A 25,249-nucleotide genomic window follows, 5' to 3' on the forward strand; every position below is an offset into this window, starting at 1 on the left:
GGAAAAAAAGAAAGTCATGGAGGTTTTAAACAAGTAAAGGATGTGAACAACTCTTTCACGCAGGACTATGTACTTCAGTGCTCTGTTTTCACTTAATAAGAAGAATCTTCATTTCAAAGCTGCATGATGTGTTCAATTGTGATGTCTCTGAATAATATTTAAATTTGTTTGATAATTGGAAATATTGCGACAAACATGCAAAAAAATAATCAATGAGGGGCCAAACACTTTTTCGCACCATTGTATATATAAAGGGTTCATACGGTCATGGAAAACCTGGAAAAGTCATGGAATTTTGACATGGCATTTTCCAGGCCTGGAAAAGTTTTGGAAAAGTCATGAAAAACAGATATCTGTATACTTTTTTTTAACAAGTGTTTTTATTAGTTTTATTTTTTCAATAATTACCAAACAACACAACAATAATAAAAATACAAGGAATAAGCAAAAAAAAAAAAAATGGTAATAATAATTAAATATCTGTATACTTGAATATAGGTTATTTACTTCTATTCTGTCCTTGGCCAATCACATACTCTCACATTAGTGTGGTGTAAGCATCTAAATAAATTTTTACAAATATGAGCTGAAACTAAATTGTTGCATGTTTTACAATATATATATATATATATATATATATATATATATATATATATACATACATACATACACATTACAATATGCTGTAATAAATTTAAACATGTACTGTTCTTCTTTTACCACGCATAAGTAGACACTGCATGAAACATTAGGTCATAAAATTGTACTTGAAAGTCTTGGAAAAATCATGGAGTCATGAAATTTCCGTAGTAAAAATGTGTATGAACCCTGTAAATATTTGAGAAAATGCCTCATACATACACTACTGGTCAAATAAATAAATATATTTATACATATAAATAATATTATTCTGTTCATCAAGGTGGCATTTATTAAATGTAAAAAAAGAGTAAAATACTAAATATTTATTCATTACTTATTGTATGTAGTTTCATATAAACTTATTACTCCAGTCATTATTGCTTTTATTACTATTACCATTAATAATAATAATAATAATAATGATAATAATAATAGCAATAATAATTAATATTAGAGTGATTTCTGAAGGATCATGTATAACTCTGAAGACTGGAGTATTGAAGCTGAAAAATTCATCTTTAAATCACTAGAATAAATGATTCAATTAAATGATAAATTACTCTTAAACCGTTACTTTATAGTACAATAACATTTCATAATTTTACAGTTTGTACTGTATTTGTGATGAAATACATGCAGTCTTGGTGAGCAGGAGAAGCTTTAAGCATTTAAAAATCATACCGACCCCAAGCTTTTGACCGGTGATGTGTATACATAAATGCTTGATTTTTTAAAAATATATTGATCCAGTCAGGGGCATTTATATTTATTTCATTTATTTTTGTTCATGTTCTTTCTTTACAATTGTCTTATTTTTAAAGAGGTGGTCCGCTACGATATCATATTTTAAACTTTAGTTGATGTGTAATGTGACTGTGAACATAAACAGCATCTCTGAATGTAAGACGCTCATAGTTCTATGCAAATGGATACATTGACTTTTACAGAGTTAGCTTAACAAAGCCTACAGCAAATGAATTTGGGGACTACAAAAATGTATACCTGGGCTTCTGAGATCAAAAGGGCTTCAGGTTATGCACTGTAATGTAGCAGAGAAAGCTAAAATGGCGTCCGTCTCTGCTATTTCCACAGAGCTTCTTCTGTTTCTGTATTTGCGATTCCAAAAGACACGACACAAAGACAGAAGTGCTTACTGTTTAATTTTCATCATTTTCCAGAGAATTATTAAAAAAAGATATAGCTAGCATTTGACAAAGGAGAACTACAAGAATGTCTCTCAGTTCAGTGCTGGATTTGGCTAAAACTCCTCCAACCGATGAAGCTGTGATAGCCGATCCGCGAATCACAGCCCATTATGTTAGTTGACCAATCAGAGCCTCTTGATGGCGGGCCTATTAAAGGAACTAGGAAATATGACAGTCATTTTCATGTTAGCTGAGTAGCTGTATATAATCAAAGTAAGATATCTGAAAAAATAACAGGATTTTCTACAAATGAAGCATGAGCACACATTGCTTTACAACTTATAAACACAACCAACCCTAAAAATACACAGTGTGGACCACCCATTTAACAGATTCTTTGCTTGTTAGATTGTGTATGCGTTTCTTATTCATCTTTCTGTTTCCCATTCATTCACCGCGCCGCCTGTGTTTCCCATAATCATTATTTTGATTTGGTATTTTGGATGGATGTTTTGGATGTTGTTAATGTTTGTGAAATATTTTATAAAAACTGTAAAAAGAAACAAAAGTCACTCTCGTGTAAATCTCTTGCTACACAATCCATCCATTTGGATGTGGATCCATTTTATAGTCTAGTGTGGATCTTCTCATGTGTTTTCAGGATTCCTAACCGACTGACTCTCTTGTTGCAGTGTGAACACATGTACGGTTTCTCTCCAGTGTGGATCCTCTCATGTCTTTTGAGGTTTCCTAACCGACTGAATATCTTGTCGCAGTGTAAACACATGTACGGTTTCTCTCCAGTGTGAATCCTCTGGTGCCGTTTCAGATCTCCAGCTGTAATAAAAGTCTTCTCACACTCAAAGCACATAAACTCTCTCACACCAGTGTGGATCTTCTGATGTGCTTTTAAATCTGACTGACGTGTAAATCTCTTTCCACACAATGAACATGAATAAGGTTTCTCCTTTGTGTGAACTCTAAGATGGACCTTAAGAATTGAAGCCCTCAAATATATATTGTTGCATTGATCACATTTGTGCGGTTTCTCTCCAGTGTGGATCAACATGTGTTGATTAAGGTGTGATGAACGTCTAAAACTCGTCCCGCACTGAGCACATGTGAACGGTTTCTCTCCAGTGTGGATCATCATGTGATTCCTGAGACTCTGTTTGCAGCTCAGACTCTTTCCACACTGAGTGCAGGTCAAAGATTTCTCATCTTTTCTCTTCAGTGAGACAGTTTTCTGTCTTGTTTTGACATTACAGCCTGTCTCCTCCATCAGACCTGAAATAAAAGAAAACCGCATTTTAAATCAATTATCATTAAATCTTGATCAATTTCAGGGTATCTTATGAGTGTCATTCAGGTATCAGTATGATCAGTAAGTCGTGTGCATGAATTCAGGCACTGATAAGTTTGGTTCACTACACATTGAGACACACTGAGCATGACTAGAGACTGTCTACCTTGTACATCATAAAAACTGATATTTAAAAACAACAGCAGAGCTAATAATTTATAAAAACAGTTTTTAAGAGAACATTATAGCTAAATAATTTGATTGTGTCATATAGCGATAGCATTTCAACCATTAAACAATTATAAATGTATTTTTCCAAACCTATATAGTTGTGTTTATTCGGTTCAATCATGTTAAAAAGAGTGTAGAAAGCATCTTTCGTTTGGTATTTCGTCACGTGATTCTCTTGGAAATTCACTATAACCCTACCTAAAGCCCAGCTCACACCATGCAATTTTAATTAACTTGTCATCAGACTGTAAGATCTCTGTCATCGTTTACTCATTCACGTTTCACAAAACAGTTTTAGTTTCCTCTGTTAAACACTGAAGTAGTTATTTTCAAAAATGTTGTAAACCTGTAACCACTGACTTCAACAGTGTTTGTTTTTCCTACTGTGGAGGTCAATGGTTACCGCTTTCTAACATTTTTCAAAATAACTCCTTTTGTGTTCAGCAGAAAAAAGAAACTTATAAAAGTTTGAAACGGTTTGAGAGTAAATAGCGAACACATTTTCATTTTTAAGTTCTTTCTATAGCTTTGGACGTCTCTTAAACATTTGCAAACATACTATAGTGTTTTGTGCTTTATAGAGTCAGAAATGAACATACAGCACACTTAAGTAAACTTTCCACACTAACCACAAACTAACTTGAAAAGGAATGTGCTGCTAACTAAAATATGACACACAACACAGAAAATGAACATACACTTGAATATCGAGACAGCAGGAATATGAGCCAATAATGAAGGAAAGCAACATACCTGTTTAACACTGAAACAGACCCAAAATATGAAGAATAAAGGCAAGAAGTCAAGAGATGCAGTCGGATCTTTTCAGTCTGACCTGGTGTGTGAGAGTTGTTCATCTTAAAACATTCACACACACACACACACACAGAATGAATTGTTGCTTTGAGGTTAAAGGGCTCGTAGTGGACACATAATGTGTGCAGACTCTCAGAGCGGGAGAGAAAGAATTTCAGCTTACTTCAGCTTAAAGGGACAGTTCACCCCAAAAATTCAACATTTGCTCACACTAAAGTGGTTATAAACCTTTATGAGTTACTTTATTCTGTTGAACATTAAAGAAAATAATTGGAAGAAAGCTGAAAACTTACCTTGTAGGAAAAGTCAAAATGGTAACAGATTTCCAACTTTCTTTAAAATATCTTCTTCATGTTTAACAGGAAAAAAAGAAAGTCATGGAGGTTTTAAACAAGTAAAGGATGTGAACAACTCTTTCACGCAGGACTATGTACTTCAGTACTCTGTTTTCCCTTAATAATAAGAATCTTCATTTCAAAACTGCATGATGTGTTCACTTGTGTTATCTTTGACCAGTGGTGTAAAGTAACTAATTACAGATACTCAAGTTACTGTAATTAATCACTTTTTCTCAGGAATTGTAATGTACTAAGTTGTTTTAAAAATGTGGGCTTTTACCTTCCCTCGAGTACATTTTTATCGATACTTTTACTTCACTACTTTCCTTCAACCTGCAGTCACTACTTTATTATTACTTGTCTAAGGGTATTAGAAAAATAAAATCAGTCATGTGACTCCTGTCCAATCAAATCGCACAGAAAAAGTAAATCACATCAAACTGAACTACCTCAAGACGTAGGCACGTTATAAAGCAGCAAACCACTTGGAAGCATTAAAAGTGTCTAAGAAGATGTTGAAAATCTTTACTTGCAATGATCGAGAGACTGTTGAGACTGCAAATCACTGATGAGAAGATGAAGGATGTTTACTTTATGATGATAGTCTTAATGCCATAATTACTGACACCCCTGTGAATTCAAATGAGCAGTCTAAAGCTTAGAGTTTCCTTCAACAATAACTTAATACAGTACAGAATGTTACGTTTACACACAAATTGCACAAATTACATGTAAACGCATCAGCCTTTCACATCTTAATACTCAATACTCTTGAGTACTTAAAAGGGCTACTTTATGCTCATACTTTGAGTAATATTTACAACAGATACTTTTACTCGCACTACATTTTGAGCAAGTAAAGGTACTTTTACTTAAGTATGATTTTTCAGTACTCTTTCAACCACTTTCTTTGACTAATATTTAAAGGGTCATGCAACACCAAAACACATTGAGCTGTTGACAGTCGTATATGTGTCCCACGCTGCTAAAACACTATTAGAACACATATATTTCACTAAAAGGTGAAAATTGGTTGTTTTTGCGTTATTTCAAACAAATTAAATCTCCCAGTTTGAAAATAAATTTTGAAGTTGCGTCACTGCGATTAGATCCTTGTGTAATTTCCAACGTGTAGACTTTATTTCTGTACTGGTGGCTACAACGTGACATCTTTGAGCTTTCAGCATTAGTTCATGAGAAAGACTTGGTTCGAACCAATCAGCGCGCTCTATTGTGTATGCGGTGCAACTTCATTAATATGCATGTTATAGCTAGGCCCACACGGAATCTGCGCACACAGAAGTTTTAGCCTATCATTAATTCTGTTTATTTACTTGAGTAAATGTGTGTAATATCTATATTTATTCAGTTTTTTTAATTAATTACAGTAATTTTATTTACTAATATGATAATGTTTATCAGATTTATGTACAATGCAGTTTGTACAGTAATATTTTCTGTCTTTTAGTAGAGATATTATGTGAGAGACTTGCTTTGTTTACCAAATAAAGTGAATATAATTGGATTTGCATTTTAAACATTAAATAAAAGTTTAAAAGGTATTAGATTTTATTTCATATATTAAGGTTTTAGTTATGATACTCCCAAAATAATCCCGCAGAAATCTGCAGACTTTTACCAAAATTCTCCGCAGAAATAGCAAAAAATGTCCGAAGATTCCGTCTGGGCCTGGTTATAGCTTCGAAGACTGTTTTACCTGTTACAGTGTTCAGACGGCAGAGAGAGGCCACGTTGTGTTGCCAACCGCAACTAAAACGAGTGGAGGAAGAAGAATTGTTTGGAGAGATGGGTTGTTAGTTTTGCATTTATAAATGTGCTGATACGAAGGTTTTGTTTCTATTTCCTGCAATGAGAGCGCAGCTAAACTCGCATGTGTGGATTACAGTGGTCTGCTAACATACGACATAAATATGTTTGTAAGAAACCTGTTTTACCCGAAAGCTTTTCTCATATGGAAATGGTGAAATCCGTATTTGCCGTTCATCTCCTTTTAAAAAAAGATGCGGATCCAGTTGTTGTTGATTGTTCTCTCTCTATAGATTTAGTAAGTGTGTGATTAGTGCTCTTGTTTATGTTTATATAGATGGCAAAGTTAGTTAGTATGGTTAGCAGTACTCTTTCAGTTTTTAAAGACAAACCTTAATCAAAATGATTTAGTTACTATGTTTACAGTAATATCACTACAATATTATGGACTAAAAGATCCGCTGTAAATGCTGCTCTACAAATGTAAACTATTACCGTAGTGTAGGATTTTCACTGCATTTTGTGACAGGATAGTCTATACATACACAATTGTTTGATGCTATTCTCTGCATATATCGAGAAATGCGGAGGTTTTTTTTTCTCCCTTAAGGCGTACGATATCAAATTCCATTAAAACAACACTCCACCAGCAGTTCCTCGCATCTAATATCTCGTTTGTCACGGGGGCATGCATGGAATGTTCCTGAATGAAAGTGAAAGTGCCAAACTGCTGTTAAAGTCGACAAATTAAGAATGAAACACTTGAAATCAATAAAACTCGATGATGTTAATCGAATTATCGGATCATGACAGGAACATTCAAAAAGCTAATCATGTAAACACCTTCATATTATTGTCTCTCTGAGATTAAGGCAAATAATTTGATGACTGATGTCTATGTAAACTTGGTCACTGTCTATCTGTGTTTGTGTTTGTTTTGCCTCTGTGAAAATCAGCTGTAGTTCACATACTGAAACTCCCCTTTTTATGCAAACCCTTCCCTCTTTCGACACTCCCACCTAATCACACCTGGACTCACCCACTTTCCTGACTTTTTTTCTAACTAGAGGTGAAAACACCCTGCTAAGACAGGTCCTTTAAATTTGTTTGATGATCGGAAATATTGTGACAATCATGCAGAAAAAAAATCAATGAGGGGCCAAACACTTTTTTTCCACACCATTGTATATTTATTTGAGAAAATGGCTCACACACATTTCACAAATGCTTGATTTTTTTAAATATATTGATCCAGTCAGGGGCATTTATGTTTAGTTTATTTAATTTTGCTTACTTTTTTCTTTACATTGTTTACTTTCTTTACACTTGTCCTATTTTCAACAGATTCTTTGCTTGTTACATTGTGTATGCATTTCTTATTCGTCTTTGTGCTTCCCATCATCATAATCATTTTGATTTGGTATTTTGGATCGATGTTGTTAATGTTTGTGGAATATTTCATAAAAGCTGTAAAAAAAAAAATACTCAAGTAAATCTTCTGCCATACAATGAACATGAAGAAGACTTCATTTTGTATGAATTCTATGATGGTTCTTCAGCTCTGAAGCCCTAAATATGATTTGCAGCATTGATCACATGTTTCTCTCTGTGGATCCCTTTTAGAGTCTAGTGTGGATCTTCTCATGTCTTTTCAGTTTTTCTGACCAACTGAACCTCTTGTTGCAGTGTGAACACATGTACGGTTTCTCTCCAGTGTGAATCCTCTGGTGCAGTTTCAGTTCCCCAGCTGTAATAAATGTCTTCTTACACTCAAAGCACATAAACTCTCTCACACCAGTGTGGATCTTCTGATGTGCTTTTAAACTTTGCTGACATTTAAATCTCTTTCCACACAATGAACATGAATAAGGTCTCTCCTTTGTGTGAACTCTAAGATGGATCTTCAGATTTGAAGCCCTCAAAAATGTTTTGCTGCATTGATCACATTTGTGTGTTTTCTCTCCAGTGTGGATCAACATGTGTAGATTAAGATCTGATGAACATCTGAAACTCGTCCCGCATTGAACACATGTGAATGGTTTCTCGCCAGTATGGATCTTCATGTGTTTATTTAGGGCTGATGAACATCTGAAACTCTTCCCGCACTGAACACATGTGAACGGTTTCTCTCCAGTGTGAATCCTCATGTGTCGATTAAGGTGTAATGAACATCTGAAACTTTTCCCGCATTGATCACATGCGTAAGGTTTCTCTCCAGTGTGGATCCTCTCATGTGTTTTCAGGTTTCCTAACACACTGAATCTCTTGTTGCAGTGTGAACACATGTACGGTTTCTCTCCAGTGTGAATCCTCTGATGCTGTTTCAGTTCTCCAGCTGTAATAAAAGTCTTCTCACACTCAAAGCACATATACTCTCTCACACCAGTGTGGATCTTCTGATGTGTTTTTAAACCTGATTGACATTTAAATTTCTTTCCACACAATGAACAGGAATAAGGTTTCTCCTTTGTGTGAACTGTAAGATGCCTCTTCAGCTCTGGAGCACTCAAAAATGTTTTGCTGCATTGATCACATTTGTGTGTTTTCTCTCCAGTGTGGATCAACATGTGTTTATTAAGGTTTGATGATTGTCTGAAACTCGTCCCGCATTGAACACATGTGAACGGTTTCTCGCCAGTGTGGATCTTCATGTGTTTATTTAGGTCTGATGAACATCTGAAACTCTTCCCGCACTGAACACATGTGAACGGTTTCTCTCCAGTGTGACTCATCATGTGTCGATTAAGGTGTGATAAACATCTGAAACTTTTCCCGCATTGATCACATGTGTAAGGTTTCTCTCCAGTGTGGTTACTCTGATGCTGTTTCAGTTGTTCAGCTTTAATAAAAGTCTTCTTACACTCAGAGCACACATACTCTCTCACACCAATGTGGATCTTCTGATGTTTTTTTAAACCTGACTGACATTTAAATCTCTTTCCACACAATGAACATGAATAAGGTTTCTCCTTTGTGTGAACTCTAAGATGGCTCTTCAGCTCTGATGCCCTCAAAAATGTTTTGCTGCATTGATCACATTTGTGTGTTTTCTCTCCAGTGTGGATCAACATGTGTTGATTAAGGGCTGATGAATGTCTGAAACTCGTCCCGCACTGAGCACATGTGAACGGTTTCTCTCCAGTGTGGATCTTCATGTGTTTATTTAGGGCTGATGAACATCTGAAACTCTTCCCGCATTGATTACATCTGTACGGTTTCTCTCCAGTGTGGATCCTCTGATGACATTTCAGATGTTCAGCTTTAATAAAAGTCTTCTTACACTCAAAGCACATAAACTCTCTCACACCAGTGTGGATCTTCTGATGTTTTTTTAAACTTTGCTGACATTTAAATCTCTTTCCACACAATGAACATGAATAAGGTTTCTCCTTTGTGTGCACTTTAAGATGGTTCTTGAGCTCTTGAGCTAACAAAAATGTTTTGCTGCATTGATCACATTCATGTGTTTTCTCTCCAGTGTGGATCAACATGTGTCGATTAAGGTGTGATGATTGTCTGAAACTCGTCCCGCACTGAACACATGTGAACGGTTTCTCTCTAGTGTGGATCAACATGTGTAGATTAAGGTATGAGGAATGTCTGAAATTCTTCCCGCACTGAACACATGTGAATGGTTTCTCTCCGGTGTGAATCCTCATATGAACTCTGAGACTCTTTTTGCAGCTCAGACTCTTTCCACACTGAGTGCAGGTCAAAAATTTCTCATCTTTTCTCTTCGGTGAGTGGGTTTTCTTTCTTGTTTTGACATTACGGCGTGTCTCCTCCATCAGACCTGAAGTAAAAAAAAATCAATTTTTATATCAATATTTTAAATCAATTATCATTAAATCATGATCATTTTCAGGGTATCTTTAGAGTGTCATTCAGGTTGTTCGTAAGTATGATCAGTAGGTCGTGTGCATGAATTCAAGTACTGTTAAGGGCACTCATGAGCTTGGTTCACTACACATTGAGACACACTGAGCAGGACAAGAGATCGTTCTCGTTGTACATTATAAAGACTCTCATTTACAAACAATAGCAGAGCTAATAATTTATAAAAACAGTTTTTAAGAAAACATTATAGCTAAATAATTTGATTGTGTCATATAGCGATAACACTTTAACCATTAAACAATTATAAATGTATTTTTCCAAACCTATATAGCTGTGTTTATTCGGTTCAATCATGTTAAAAAGAGTGTAGAAAGCATCTTTCGTTTGGTATTACGTTTGATGATTTGAGTCACGTGATTCTCTTAGAAATTGACTATAACCCTACCTAAAGCCCAGCTCACACCATGCAATTTTAATTAATCATATATTGTAGCTTGTCGTCAGACTTAGGGATGCTCAAAATAATCGATTAACCGTTAACCGAAAGGATGCGTTTGTAACCGATTATTGTTATCAGTTAAACGATTAAAATCATTATTTTGTATATTTTTAGTTTGGCTGCATAAGATGCCGATTGAATGCGCCTTTGCGTTAAGAGGGGCATCTTTTGCACGCGGCTCATCCCAGAGCAGCAGTTTGTGTTGTCAAGACAACTAGAGAACTTTTAAAGTGCTTGGTTTCCGCTACATTCATTCTTCCATGGCGGGAACCAAAATGCATCCCGCCACGGCTACATTACCCTTTCAAAACATTCAGTTATTGTTGTTGTTGTTGTTTTTAATAGCGGATTTTAATCGCATCAACACGTATTAAAAGGTAAGTGAATTATAACAGCGCAAACGTTTTTGTAAACATATAGTGCTGTGCGCTATCTGTTTAATCCTTTGGGGTTACGTGCTGACTGACTGACTGACAGGTGCGCGATGTGTGAAGCCAGCAAACACGCAGAAGCTTTCAGTTAAGATGAACACAGTTTCTATAGTTATACTTTATTTATTGATAAATTATGACTCTGCAATCACTCTATCTTGTTGGAGTTTATAGCCGTTTCGCTTTACTTCAGGACGCATTAACACCGCTCTGAAGGTCTAATCACTGTTTAAAGTTATCCAGAGCTGTATGAATGTACAAATCTTGAATATGTGGCTACAGACACATTTGCCAAAGAAGCAAAATGGAAGGAGAATATTGCTGTTTGAAACAGAAGTGTTGATGCCAAAAAAAGCGTCGATGTTGACCTGGATCTGCGTCATAAACGCAACAAATAGGCTTTACCTTTTATTTTACAGCTTATAAAGCATGTATGCACATTAATGCAATATCATATTTAAACAACACAACTGTTTACAAAAAGTCAACATATGCGCGCGTTGTTGTCTTTTCATCACGCAGCGCGCACACTTAACCGCGAGGGAGATAAAGGAAACCATATAGCAAGACATAATCTTTAAAATAATTATTTCTATAAAAATGTAAAAAGGTTTTGTGATTATAATAATAATAGCGGGGAATTAAATAAATGCATATTCTCCGTGGAGCGGGCAATTTGAGGAAGTCTGCTAATTTATTTGATGGACAAAAATATGATTGGAAAAAAACAGCCTATGACGGTTATTAAGAATAATCAGTCATTGTTTTCGATTTGTAATATAAATTAATTATTTACGTGAAAAATAATTTAGGGCAGTCCTATTTATTTTATTCATTTTATTTAGTTTATTCTGGTCTTCTGTGCTAAACACTGCAGGTGCGTGAAAATGCTTTGTTGTTGTGTTCTATTATTAATATGCTAGCATATAAAAATAAATCAGTATTTTAAAATGCAATATTTAATGTGTCAGACAGAAAATAGACACGTCAATTTGTTTAATATAAAATTAATAGTAATCTGACCAGTTAACCGTTAATAACCGGTTAATGAGCGGCGGTTGTCGGTTAGCAAAATTAACCGAAATGAGCATCCCTAGTCAGACTGTAAGATCTCTGTCATCGTTTACTCATTCACGTTTCACAAAACAGTTTTAGTTTCCTCTGTTAAACACTGAAGTAGTTATTTTCAAAAATGTTGTAAACCTGTAACCACTGACTTCAATAGTGTTTGTTTTTCCTACTGTGGAGGTCAATGGTTACCGCTTTCTAACATTTTTCAAAATAACTCCTTTTGTGTTCAGCAGAAAAAAGAAACTTATAAAAGTTTGAAACAGTTTGAGAGTGAATAGCGAACACATTTTCATTTTTAAGCTCTTTCTATAGCTTTGGACGTCTCTTAAACATTTGCAAACATACTATAGTGTTTCGTGCTTTATAGAGTCAGAAATGAACATACAGCACACTTAAGTACAATTTCCAGACTAACCACAAACTAACTTGAAAAGGAATGTGCTGCTAACTAAAATATGACACACAACACAGAAAATGAAAATACACTTGAATATCGAGACAGCAGGAGTATGAGCTAATAAAGAAGGAACGCAACATACCTGTTTAACTCTGAAACAGACCCAAAATATGAAGAATAAAGGCGAGAAGTCAAGAGATGCAGTCGGATCTTTCCAGTCTGACCTGGTGTGTGTGAGTTGTTCATCTTAAAACATTCACGCACATACAGACACAGAGAAAGAATTGTTGCTTCAAAGGTTAAATGGCACATAAAGATAAGGGCTATAGACTCAGAGAGGGAGTGAGAAAGAATTTCAGACAATCTTCAGCTTAAAGGGACAGTTCACCCAAAGTTCACTCAAAAATGTAACATTTACTCAAAAGCTGGAAACCTGTAACCACTTACATAGTTGGAAAAGTCAAAATAGTTGCAGATTTCCAACTTTCTTTAAAATATCTTCTTCATGTTTAACAGAAAAAAGAAAGTCATAGAAGTTTTGAACCAAGCGGCAACCTCTCACTCTCCCTTGTGAAGCCAGTATGGAGGTAACTAAAACTGCAATTCATCAACTTGCCTTTAGGGGCTGACTGCAGAAAATTCAGACGTTTTCTGACTGCAATGGTAAATTGGCCAATTTTAAAGCTGATAAAAACATGCTTACAGCCTGGTACAAAACATGCTTTTAGTGTATATAATATTACCCTTCATGACGACTGTGAGGGCTGAATTTCTTTTATAACTCATCCGTTTCCGGATGCAGTAGGTGATCTGCCAAAATGCTAACCGCTTAGCATATTACCTTTGGACGGCGGGGAGGGAATGCGATTCAAAGCCACCCCCCCCGAAAACGCGAGCACGCACCACATCACAACAGCAGACAACCCACTAGTTCATGTCATTCGCCAGTTAGTGCCAGCGCCGTGCAGGAATTACATTTATTACTTAGCCACACTTACATGCTATTTCAGAGCGAATATTCAGAGTAGCATGGTAAACAGTATAGGAAGGCTGTCATTGTTTAAAAATGACCCAATGTGAATATAAAAGCAACTTCAGCTCAGTAAAGCAGGCTAGGCGCTATTTACTAATGTTTTGTTGTTAAACTAAATATAAATCTACATTATAGATGCTGTCAAAGGACCTTATGAAACTGAGAATAATCACATCAGTGTTAGCTAGCACAAGCATAACATAAGCTTAGCCTGACTAAAATAGTTTAAAAACAGAACATTACCTGTCTAACAGTAATACTTCAGCCATGGTGTCGTCCTTCCTCCAGCGTGCTAAACTAACTCCAATACCGATTCAGGTTTTTAAAAGTTTCAATGCAGCATTTGATTTCTCCCGGTCCGTCTCGTGACCGCACGGCCGCTTTAAGGGCGAATTATACTCGTGCCTGGCTTTACAGTAATCGGCCCGAGCTCGTCTGTCCTTCTATATCTGAAGCAGGGCTGCACAATATTGGAAAAATATGACAATGCAGCATTTTGTTTTTCTATAATTTACAGTTGAAGTCAGAACTATTCGCCCCCCTTTAATTTTTTTCTTTTTTAAATATTTCCCAATTGATGTTTACCAGAGCAAGGAAAACTTCACAGTATGTCTGATAATATTTTTTTCTTCTGGAGGGTCTTCTTGGGGGTCATTAAATCATAAAAAGGGGTAAACTATGTGTCCTTTAAGTTAAGCTTTAAAAAAAATTGTAGTAATAAACACTCAGGTGAGGTTCAAACACGGGTCAGCGGTGTCGTAACGCAACATGCTGACCACTGGACCACAATGGTGCTGTTACAACAGGAAGAAAAAATAAATATTGCAGTGATACCTGCAAGGCTGCAAATAATGAATAAAGAGAGTGAGGCTATGGTTAACTAAATAAATAAATGAAAAGAGTGCGACTGCTGAGAGTGCAAGCAGCTAGGAACACCGGACCTCGCTGCCAAAAAACAGACCGGCCCACTGGGAATTCTCCCAGTTCTCCCGATTAGCCAATCCGGGCCTGATAAAGGGTATGGCAAACTTGAGGAAAATTGGATTTGTCCTGGGGAGAGACTGAGATGGGTCTGCTCCAGGCTGTTTCTGCTTTTTTGGAAAAAAAATCCAATAAAGTATATTCTTCTGATAGTCATAACCTTCAGACTGAGTTTGATTCATTTAGAGAAAAGCTGAAAACCACTACACCTTCTGTCTCGCTACAATCCAACCTGCTCTATAAGATCTTAAAACGCAGGGCTTCTGGTAGTACCTAGAATAGCAAAGTCGAGTAAAGGAGGTCGAGCCTTCTCATTTATGGCTCCTAAACTCTGGAATAGCCTTCCTGATAACGTTCGAGGTTCAGACACACTTTTCCAATTAAAAACTAGATTAAAGACCTATCTGTTTAATAAAGCATACACTCAATGCATCACTTAGTGGGTTTCCACACAGGTTTCTCACCTGAGCAGCTGCTCATGGAGGAGTGGAGAGCATGAGACTGATTCCTGTGACGCTCCAGGGACAGACGAGTCTTCGCTGAGGCCCAGCTTCCAGCCTCCGCCGCTGAGACTGCAGCTCTGCACAAGACGTTTAACCAGCGGAGAAATTAAAATGGTCGTGCCCAAATGAGCCTGGTTTCTCTCAAGGTTTTTTTTCTTCACTTTCGCCAACTGGTGAAGTTTTTTCAGTTTTTTGAAAAAAAAAAAACTTTGAAAACTTTTTCTTTGAACTTTTTCGCCAACCGCTGTCACATCTAGCTTGCATGGTTTGAGATCTAGAGCTACACATCGATGGATTTGCTCTTCAGCGTTTGGACTCTCAGTAGTGATTTTTAAACCACACTGAACTGAGCTAAACTGAACTGAACTTAAACACTAAAAATCTGAACTGCACTGTTCCAATTTAGTATGATTTATTATGTGAAGCTGCTTTGTCGCAATCTACATTGTAAATTTGTAAAAGCGCTATACACATAAAGCTGAATTGAATTGAATATTGTTCAGCCCGTATGAAGTCATTTAGTATGAGGTGTGTTCGACTTCATGCAGCGCTGCGCAGATCGATCGAAATCTGTCTTAAAGCGGTGCATTCTGGTTAGAAATCTTGTCCGGATTGATGCTGCGCCGACGCCACGTGACTGTCACATGTGGCATCAAAGTACCGCGACAGCGCTCCGAGATCAGATGGCAAACTCAGACCGTGCAGCTTCTGAAGAGCGACTGCAGGAGCTTTGATGACGACACCGATATTACACGATTGGCCGAGTTCACCACATGACAACAAACACGTGTATTTCGAGTTTATAATTGGACAAATTCCGATTCAAAAGTTTCAAAACAAACAATTTACTTTTCACACCCTCTCTATCCTGTACACATCTTGCTTTTTAAAAGACTACAAATATTTTACTGCAGTATCATCTTTTGTTAAATAATCTGGTTATAAAGGTTAGCTTGTTTGCACAGGTTTATTTTTTTAACTTTTTTATACAGACTATTTACTGCATTCATCTCCATGAACGATTTAAATGATATATTTTAGTGTATATTTTAGTGAATAACCTAAATATGAACTCAAATAAGTCTTACAGACTTGAAATAAGAAAATCATCATCATTGATCCTGCCCCCCTAAAGCTCTCTTAACAAATTAAAGTAAATAACTATTTTATTAAATAATTATAAAATGGCTTTATTATAATATAAATATATATTTTATTTTCTGTCTAGCAGTTTAAAGGCTACCTGCTCTTTCTGGGAAACTTCTACATAGCTCACTTGTTTTACCTTTTGTTCTTTTCAACACAATCTTTTTGGATTAAAATGCTTTTTTGAAAATTCATTCATCATCCAAAATAATGTCATTTATTAAGACCTAATCAAAACACCTTGTTTTGCTTTTTACATGGGAAATTTTTATATCTATAAATGTACATATATGTAAACCCTTTTTTAGCAGATTCAAACAAGAAGTATTAGCCTAAAGGTTGATGTTAACTCCTAGAATTTATGCTTATTGCTTTGTATTTAATAGACCTGTTCGTTTTTATGTTTATATTAACCTCTCATTTCCTCTTATTTCTCTCATGCATTTGTTATATGTTATTCATAATTCTCTCTTATTGTTTAAAAAGGAACTACAGTTTGTAGAGACTGTATTCTGTTTTATTTGTAAATGTTTTGTTGTTATAAATAAAAATAACAAAAAAAAAATATGATGACGCCATGTGATCGGTCATCATGACTGCAGCAACTTTGAGTCCCGAAGTGTCCAGCTGTCCGTCTTGACGGCTCCGTTTTCAACTCCGCCCCGCCTGCGCTCGGCTAATCTCGTTGATCACCGGCTGCAGCTGAGCTTCATGTCGAACGCACCTATGGAAATGTGCAGAACTTCAGTAAACTCTCTGTCCACTGATTTAACATTATCAAAGATAATATATGAAAATGTAAAATATTCAGGGTCCCCGCGGGGTCTTAAAAAGTATTAAAAAGTCTTAAATTAAAAAAATCAAAATTTATGGCTTTAAAAAGTCTTAAATTTGCTGTTCTAGGTCTTAAATATTTTTGCACAGGTCTTATTTTTGCGATGTCCGTGTAACGTTACATCTAATGCTTATTTAAATTCTTTTTGTTGTTGTTGCTAGATTTTTGGGGTGTTGTAGTTCTATATTTCACAAGTCCAATTGTAATTAGCGGTATTACAACTACAAAAAAGTCAACTTGCAATAGCCAATCAGCTTTCTGTTATTAAACTCAGTGCGCGCGGCGAATGTGACGTCATCGCTGAGTTTGCGGAAGTTCGCTTTGAGTGCGCGTGACATGATTTCGGCTGGCAGAGTATGCCGTTATTTCACTGACACATGTCGCAAGCGCAGTTTTATAAGTCGGGAGCGTTGTAATGCGATAGAGCGAAATTTAAATAACTTTATTTTACCCCTAATTTTGTGCTTTTACATTTTCTCTCGCGTGTTTTTGATATTGCGATATAGGTCTTAAATTTAATACTTAATGGTCTTAAAAAGGTCTTAAAAGGTCTTAAATTTGACATTATGATATCTGCAGCGACCCTGATATTGAATAATAAATATGTTGGTCTCTCTTTTGGGTCTTCACTGTAATTTTTCTACAGCTTACAATATGTTAGGAATATTAAGTGAAGTTTATTTGAAAACTAAATTTGTGAGGTTCACATGATTATGATTGAACACGGCTGGTTCTGCATTAAGTAATGTATGATTCACCAATCAGATGATTCCCAACTCACTATAAAGAGCCAGGGTTTCTTACTAGTTATATTCGCCTTAAAGAATCCCCCCTTCCACCCCTACTCTTCCACCTTTCCCTTCACAGAGTGATTAACACTGTTGCCTGACACCAAGAATGTCACTGGTTCTAGTCCTTAACAGGCCAGCTGTTGTTTCTGTGGGGAGTTTGCTTATTCTTTCTTGGTTCTCTGGTTTCCTCCCACATTCCAAAAACATGCATCATAGGTGAATTGATCCATCTAAATTAGCACTATAGTCAAGCTCTTAACCAGCAGTATATCTCTACAGTAGCAATTATATTCTGCCATCAGCTTAACAAAGGGGGAATTCTCGAGACCTATCTGAGCTCAAACTCCCCTTTCACTCTGCAAACGAGAGGGAGACCAGGGCTCAAGGATCTTATGAGCTCAGGGCTCTCTCCAAGGTCAGCATGCCAAATTCGCTTTATAATCAGTCATCAGCTAAGTGTAAACTCTTGAACACCTAATTGTTTCCACATTTTGTAGCATATATTAACTCCACATGTGGTAAATTCATTGTAAAAAAAAATGCAGGGTTACACACAATCACTTCATGTTGTCCCAACTTAAATCAAGTTAACTTCCAAATTTAAGTTGATTAAACATAAAACAATTAAGTTAACCTAAAAATAAAGAAGAATTTCAGAGTGTTGGGCTGATTGAACGTGATGTGGAAAAGCACACATCTGTCTATATAAGTTAACAGCAATTAAATCCCCACACAAACTCTGTATTTGACAAAAAATGGAAGTATTCAGCCAGGGATTTTCATTTGGACTGTTATAAAGTCAGCCCGAACTCACGAGGAAACCTAATTATTTAACATATTGTCAGAAAATGCCTAATTAATATGAGTTCACATGATTTTATTAACTACTGTAACTCTCACTGGGAATGAGCAAATCGTAATAAAATGTACAAATAAGATGCCACAAAATTAAAAATTGAAGGTTTTAAAGTCACCAACCCCTTTAAATAGTGGAAATCTCCACTGAGTAACTTTTTTGGCGTACCAAAAAACAAACCCTAAAAAGAGTGTTCTGATAACCGAAATATAACACGCTGAATGAAAATACTTAATCAAGCAAACAACATACCTGTTTAAATATGAAGACAAAAAGATAATCAGTAAAGGCATGAAGTCAGTCCTTTGCAATCCAAACTGGTGTGTGGGAGTTGTTCGCCTTAAAACACAGACACACACACACTGGACAAAACTTGCTTCAAGGTTAAGTGAACGGCTCCTATCAGGCTCTTTCCCAAAACAAACAGATCAAGTACAGAGAAGGACAAAGAAAGAAGTTTAATCTTCAGCTTAATGTATTTCTGAACATCAGAACATATTCGTAAAATAATATTTATTATTGGAAGTGTTTGCTTGCTTTTATTAACCATTTTTTTCCTCAAACACATGCCAAAGTCAATGTGAAATGATGCCATAAAGCATTGCTGAGAGACTGTACAGTTTATTTTACCATCATGCAAAATGATGTGAACAGCTCAGCTCCATGGTCATTTGAAATGTACTCAGAAAGCATTGTAAGCCCACTTAAACACCACAAAATATCCGTAAATTAGCAGTTTTCCATATTTTGTGAATTATGTTTTCATTTTTCCCCATTTATTTATGTTTTTGAATTGCGTTATTGGATCTTGAGCTTTCTGTCAGCATCTTTTAACCTTGAAAAGTTTGAAAAAGTTACTTTTGTTTACATTTTTGATAATTTAAAGCAATATATTTGATCATGTACTTTATATTTTTATATATTAAAGTGATATAGTCTGTGCTAGTGTTATATATTACAGTATAAAAACCTTGTAATGAAATCCCAGCTCTGTTGTTTTACAAACTTATTTTTCTCTCTCTCTATATATATATTTTTTTTTTCTAATAAAATGTTATTTCAGGCTACTAAAATGTCAACAAAAGTCACATAATATAAAATATAAACGTCGCATTAATATTTTATAAAAACTAAAAATCCGGAGCCTGTGATGCTAACAGCCGATTAGCCTAAACAAGCCCAGCAGATGGCGGTGTGAATATATTCTGTGGTTCATTGTAAAGTAACAGAAGAAGTGAAAGGGGTCTATGAAGTTCTGTGTGTTTACAGTATTTCAGCTTGTATATTCCAATCAGTCGTCTGTTTTAGTTTCTTTATTGTAATGTTACTTGAATGCGCGTAACTGTGTTTCACATTGCTGGACACTGAAATATGACGCTTTTATTCAGTCATCGCCTTTTCACAGTCTGGAGGCTGAAATGCGGAGTGATGGACATTGGCTGGCCGTCTGTTTTACCTGCTGCTGGGAAGAAATACCAGATTGAGTTGCCAGTCGTGCATGAAGAAGAGCTCGAGGAGCAGTTTGTTCGCGGATCTGGACCTGGAGGACAAGCGACCAACAAAACCAGTAACTGTGTGGTGCTCAGACACATTCCCAGCGGGATCGTCGTCAAGGTGAGGCCACTGAATTGAGGTAAAGCTGGTTTTATATTCGCACTTTCTCCTTAATAATATTTAAGAAAAGTATTGTTTGCTAATGCTAAATAGGGAAATTATTTTAGCAGCCGATGACTATCAAAGTACAACATTGTTTACGTTCAATATTAGTGATAATGTTGTTTTGAAGTCATACTTAAATGCGATTTCAGACCTTAAGTTAGCCTGGTAAACAATAAAAACCGTAAATGAACGAATGTGCCAATATAAACTTTACCTCAATGCCCAACTGCTGATCTGGATGCTCGTCAGGGTGTAAATACTCAAAATTATATCATTAAAATTACTCAAGTCGAATGAAGGACACTGTATGGCAAGCCGAAATAGCATTTAAAGTTTCCACGTGAAGTCAAAATTACCTTTAAGTGAATAATTAATTAAATAAATAATTAATCCGTGTACGTTAATCCAATAATTGTTTAATTAGAGTCTGACCGTAACGGAGTGGAGTAACGGTGGAGTAACGGTCGTTCTGTTGACGTCACCTTGATGGCTTCCATAGCAACTGCATAGCAACATTCTTAACCACATCCCTCTTGACGTTAAAGCCCGATTTTAAGGCTGATTAATAACTTTGGCTTTGTCCGCAACCGCATACTTCCATACTGTATAGTATGCTAAAATGCAATATTCGGCAAGCTACTCGAAAAAATGTAGTGAACTAAACTATTAGCTTCTCTACTTAAAAAATAATTAAAATGCTACAGTAATTCATAGTAAAGGGAAACACTTAATGTTATCAATAACTATTGTGTGTGTGTGTTTACAACTCTTTATTAATGATTTACACTACAAAATGTAGTAATAACTATAATGAACGAACAGTAATTACCATAGAAACTTTAGATTTTACTACAGTACAGTAAACTATATACAAATAAATCTGTGGTCTTTCAATCAAGCAAGTTTCTCGTGTCAGCCCTGCTATTTATGCTTGCAATACAGTGCCTTTCATACCACTTAATGATATAATGTTGAGAATTTACCCTGTGGTGAGCATCCAGATCAACACTGAGGTAAAGTTTATATCCACACATTTGTTCATTTTACCGGTCCCTATATTGTTTACCATGATAACTTAAATATTCTGTCGGAAATCGCCGGTAATTGTGACTTAACAACATCAGCACTATGAAATTGACTGTAAACAATGATGTACTTTAACAGTCATTAGTTGCTAATATGATTTCCTTATTTAGAATTTGCAAAGAGGTCGGCGCCAATAGCTAGTGCGTCAACACATAACACCAAGGTGCTAAAGACGACCAGAGTTGATTCCTGGCTCGAGGTCCTTTGCCGATCCCTCCCCCATCTCTGCTCCCCACACTTTCCTGTCTGTACATCTCTACTGTCCTATCAATAAAGGTGAAAACCCCTAAAAAATAATTATTAAAAAAAAGAATTTGTAAAGAGTACTTTTCTGATATTATATTATTAAGGAGAATGTCTGAATGGTGAAACCCAACTTTACCTTAATTTCTAAATTTACTGTCATCTAAAAAGGAATGATTAAATAATACAATCTTAAATATGATTTTCTATGTAAAGTATAAAGTAGTGTATTTTTTTTGGATGTGTATAAATATATTTGAAAATATTATTCAAAAGCAATAACTTTAGCCCCAATTATTAAAAGAAAAAGTTTTGAAAGTAACAATAGTGTATATCTATTTCTATATATTTAGACCAATCTCTTAAGGAACAGTGCAAATTATGCATACAGTTGAAGTCAGAATTATTCGCCCCCCTTTGATTTTTTTTTTTCTCTTTTTATTATTTCCCAAATGATGTTTAACAGAGCAAGGAAATTTTCACAGTATGTCTGATAATATTTTTTCTTCTGGAGAAAGTCTTATTTGTTTTATTTAGGCTAGAATAAAAGCAGTTTTACCTTTTTTAAAATATTTTAAAATTATTAGCCTTTTTAAGCTGTATTGTTTTTCGATAGTCTACAGAACAAACCATCATTATATAATAACTTTCCTAATTACCCTAACCTGCCTAGTTAACCTAATTAACCTAGTTAAGCCTTTAAATGTCACTTTAAGCTGTATAAAAGTGTCTTGAAAAATATATTGTCAAATATTATTTACTGTCATCATGGCAAAGATAAAATAAATCAGTTATTAGAGATGAGTTATTAAAACTATTATGATTAGAAATGTGTTGAAAAAAATCTCTCTGTTAAACAGAAATTGGGGGAAATAAACAGGGGGGCTAATAATTCAGGGAAGCTAATAATTCTGACTTTAACTGTATATATAACTTTCAAGCAGATCAGATCTGTCAATTCCACACTATTATTATAATCACATGTCATCTTTTCTTCTCTTGCAGTGTCACGAGACCAGATCGGTGGATCTGAACAGAAAACGAGCCCGAGAGATTTTACGCGAGAAACTTGAAGTGGCGTATAAGGGTGAGGAGAGTGAACTGCTGAAAATGAAAAAGGAATCCATGCAAAAGAAACAGGACAAGCGGAGAAAAGTCAACGAAAACATCGAGAAGAAAAGACGATTCAAGGAGATGCTCAACTCAAAGCAAGAAGATGACAAATCCACATGATTTCTAATATCTTTTATTAGTTATGAACTATATACAGAAGCACTTCAGCATTGTGTATATCATAGGTCTTAAACTGGATTCCTGGAGGGCCGCAGCTCTGCACAGTTTGCTCCAACTCTAATCAAACCCAGCTGATCCAACTGTTCAAGGTGTTCAAGACTGTTAAGCAGGTGTGGGTTGGAGGTGGTTGGAGATAAACTATGCAGATCTGCGGCTCTCCAGGAATTGAGTTTTACACCATTGGTGTTGATTATGAAACTGTGGATGAACGCAGTGCTTGGGACAGTGTTTTATGAACTAAACAAACTGCCAAACGAGAAAACATTCAAGCTTGTGAATAAATGTGTCTTGATGAATTGAAAACTCAAGCCTCTGAAAGATGGGCAGTAGTTTGCTGTTTGAAGTATTAAAAAATATGCGAAAATCACCTAAAGGCTAGTTTATATATTCGTGTTTCAGCATAACAAGCTATAATAAATCATTATTTGTGTTCATCTGTGGGACCTCAATCTATCACCAGTCACATTGGGTACGCTTACATGGACACCAATAATCAGATTTTAATGCAATTATAACAATACTCTGATTAAGAGTCGACCATTTAAACAGAATTTTTTTATTAATTTAATCAGATTAAGGTCATAATCCAACTAAAGAGAAATGGGATTAAGACATGTGGAGTATGCTGATTTTAGTCGCATTATTGAAGTGCAGTACAGACATGTAAACAGCAATCAAACTATTACTATCATGTAGGACTTTTCGCTGCGTTTTGCAACTGGATAATCCATACACACGGCTGTTTGACACTATTCTCTGCACCTACCGAGTCAGTGAAGACCACAGACATACACCATTAACTGCGGAGGTTTTTTCTCCCATATAGCGTGCGGTATCAAAATCCATTATAACAACACTCTTCCAGCAGTTCATAGTTGCATCCAATATCTCGTTTGTCATGGGGGCATGCATGAAATGTTTACAATTGAAAGTGAAAGTGCCAAACTGCAGTTAAAGTCGACAGATTACAAACAAAACACCCGAAATTACATGAAAACGTGAATGGTGTGGTGATGCAATGACGTTAATTGAATTATGTGCTATAACATGTAAAACGGGATCATGAAAGGAACATTCATTAATGTCTTAATTAGATTAAGGCAAATAATTTCATCACTGGTGTCCATGTAAACATAGTCAGTAATTTTACCAAGGTGGGTTAAACGTAGGGCTGCACAATATATGGTTTCAGCATCGATATCGCGATGTGATCATTCACAATAGTCACATCACAGGATATGCAGTGTTGGGTTTGTATTATAATCAGTGCTTAATTTGAGGAGGATCTTACTGGATCCTCTTCTGGGAAATGTCAGATATTTGTGTTCCGGTATTAATTTTGATTGATTTGGCATTAACATTTGCGTTGTGAATATCTGCACATGTCTTTGTGTGTGTGTGTGTGTGTGTGCGCGTGAGAGAGAGAATGAGTCCTAGTGAAAAACACTAAGCAAAGTTGTGTGCATTGTGTACACATGCGCACACACATAAAGATAGTCACTTTCGTTTTTTATCAGCTTTCTAACGTTTACAATTACACTAGTTGGTGATTACTGTTTGGCATAGTAGCCAACCTAAATAATATTTGTGTTTTCAAAATGCCAGAGACTATATATATATATATATATATATATATATATATATATATATATATATATATATATATATATATATATTGAAACCATAAGTACATCTGACAATGAACAAGAAAAGATGAAGCTGCGCCCCTGGATCAGGATAGCAGGAGACTGAAGCAAAGCGATCCCAAGTCAGCCAGAAAACAACGGAAGAGGTGAGTGTGGGCTCTTGAGGATTAGACAGAGTAAGTCATTTTCGCTTGGCACATAATAGTGAAGTGAACTGAATGTCAGTGGTGTAAACAATCTGAATAGTGATGTTTCATACGATTTATGTTTGTACACTGTAAAACCCGACAGTCAACTTGATCGATAAGTAACTCAAAATTGACTGAAAGATATTTCTACTCATTTGAAAAGAGTTTAACTCAGTGTTGAAGGTAAAGAGTTAATTTAATACCTCATTACTTCAACTTAAATGGAGTAAGTTCTCAGTACTCATATAGAATGAGTTTTTGGGTTTGAGTTCTCTTCATTTATTGGGTTTCACTGTGCTCAAATTGCTTTATTTACTTAAATGGAGTAAGTTCACAATACTCTTATAGATTAGTGTTTGAACTTAATTGATTGTTGCAATCAGTTTCCTTAAATGGTTTGAGTTACCTTGACTTTTTGGGTTTTACAGTGTAACTACATGCTTGTTTTTTTATCCATGGTTGACCTATAACGTTATATTGCACAAAATAATTAAAGACTGTTCAGAAATTTC

The 25,249-nt window shown here is 35.6% G+C and overlaps 3 protein-coding genes across 8 annotated transcripts; 1 reads left to right on the plus strand and 2 right to left on the minus strand.

Moving 5' to 3' along the window:
- Positions 1–1,788: 1,788 nt before the first annotated feature.
- LOC141385688 (uncharacterized) lies at positions 1,789–4,153 on the minus strand. The gene is made up of 2 exons (XM_073951692.1): positions 4,075–4,153; positions 1,789–3,074 (listed from the first exon to the last, which is right to left on the minus strand). Exon 2 carries the CDS (start codon positions 3,067–3,069, stop codon positions 2,413–2,415), a length of 657 nt encoding a protein of 218 aa, XP_073807793.1. The 5' UTR covers positions 3,070–3,074; positions 4,075–4,153; the 3' UTR covers positions 1,789–2,412.
- On the minus strand, positions 1,789–20,543 carry zgc:113050. 5 transcript variants are annotated; one of them, XR_012406551.1, is made up of 5 exons: positions 20,496–20,543; positions 18,875–18,961; positions 14,956–15,071; positions 12,620–12,723; positions 7,410–10,035 (listed from the first exon to the last, which is right to left on the minus strand). XR_012406551.1 is itself a non-coding variant. In XM_073951690.1 (3 exons), exon 2 carries the CDS (start codon positions 10,028–10,030, stop codon positions 7,862–7,864), a length of 2,169 nt encoding a protein of 722 aa, XP_073807791.1. In that variant the 5' UTR covers positions 10,031–10,035; positions 12,620–12,698; the 3' UTR covers positions 1,789–3,074; positions 4,075–7,861. The 5 variants fall into 5 exon arrangements, 2 of the variants coding, with proteins under 2 accessions (XP_073807791.1, XP_073807792.1); XR_012406550.1 differs by lacking the exon at positions 20,496–20,543 and adding an exon at positions 20,079–20,252 and having other exon boundaries at positions 18,875–19,031; XM_073951690.1 differs by lacking the exons at positions 14,956–15,071; positions 18,875–18,961; positions 20,496–20,543 and adding an exon at positions 1,789–3,074 and having other exon boundaries at positions 4,075–10,035; positions 12,620–12,698.
- Positions 19,839–23,335, plus strand: mtrfr (mitochondrial translation release factor in rescue). Of its 2 annotated transcripts, XM_073949579.1 has the most exons (3): positions 19,850–19,879; positions 20,011–20,236; positions 22,616–23,335. In XM_073949579.1, exons 2-3 carry the CDS (start codon positions 20,051–20,053, stop codon positions 22,841–22,843), a joined length of 414 nt encoding a protein of 137 aa, XP_073805680.1. In that variant the 5' UTR covers positions 19,850–19,879; positions 20,011–20,050; the 3' UTR covers positions 22,844–23,335.
- Positions 23,336–25,249: the final 1,914 nt, after the last annotated feature.

The sequence above is a fragment of the Danio rerio genome, chromosome 5 (genome assembly GCF_049306965.1).
Source record: "Danio rerio strain Tuebingen ecotype United States chromosome 5, GRCz12tu, whole genome shotgun sequence".
NCBI classification, from domain to species: Eukaryota; Metazoa; Chordata; class Actinopteri; order Cypriniformes; family Danionidae; genus Danio; species Danio rerio.

Coding starts and splice junctions, on each gene's coding strand:
- zgc:113050 (XM_073951690.1), bottom strand. CDS start 10,030: ATGGAGGAGACACGCCGTAATGTCAAAACAAGAAAGAAAACCCACTCA.
- mtrfr (XM_073949579.1), top strand. CDS start 20,051: ATGGACATTGGCTGGCCGTCTGTTTTACCTGCTGCTGGGAAGAAATAC. Junction 20,237..22,615: donor CCAGCGGGATCGTCGTCAAG/GTGAGGCCACTG, acceptor CTTCTCTTGCAG/TGTCACGAGACCAGATCGGT.
- LOC141385688 (XM_073951692.1), bottom strand. CDS start 3,069: ATGGAGGAGACAGGCTGTAATGTCAAAACAAGACAGAAAACTGTCTCA.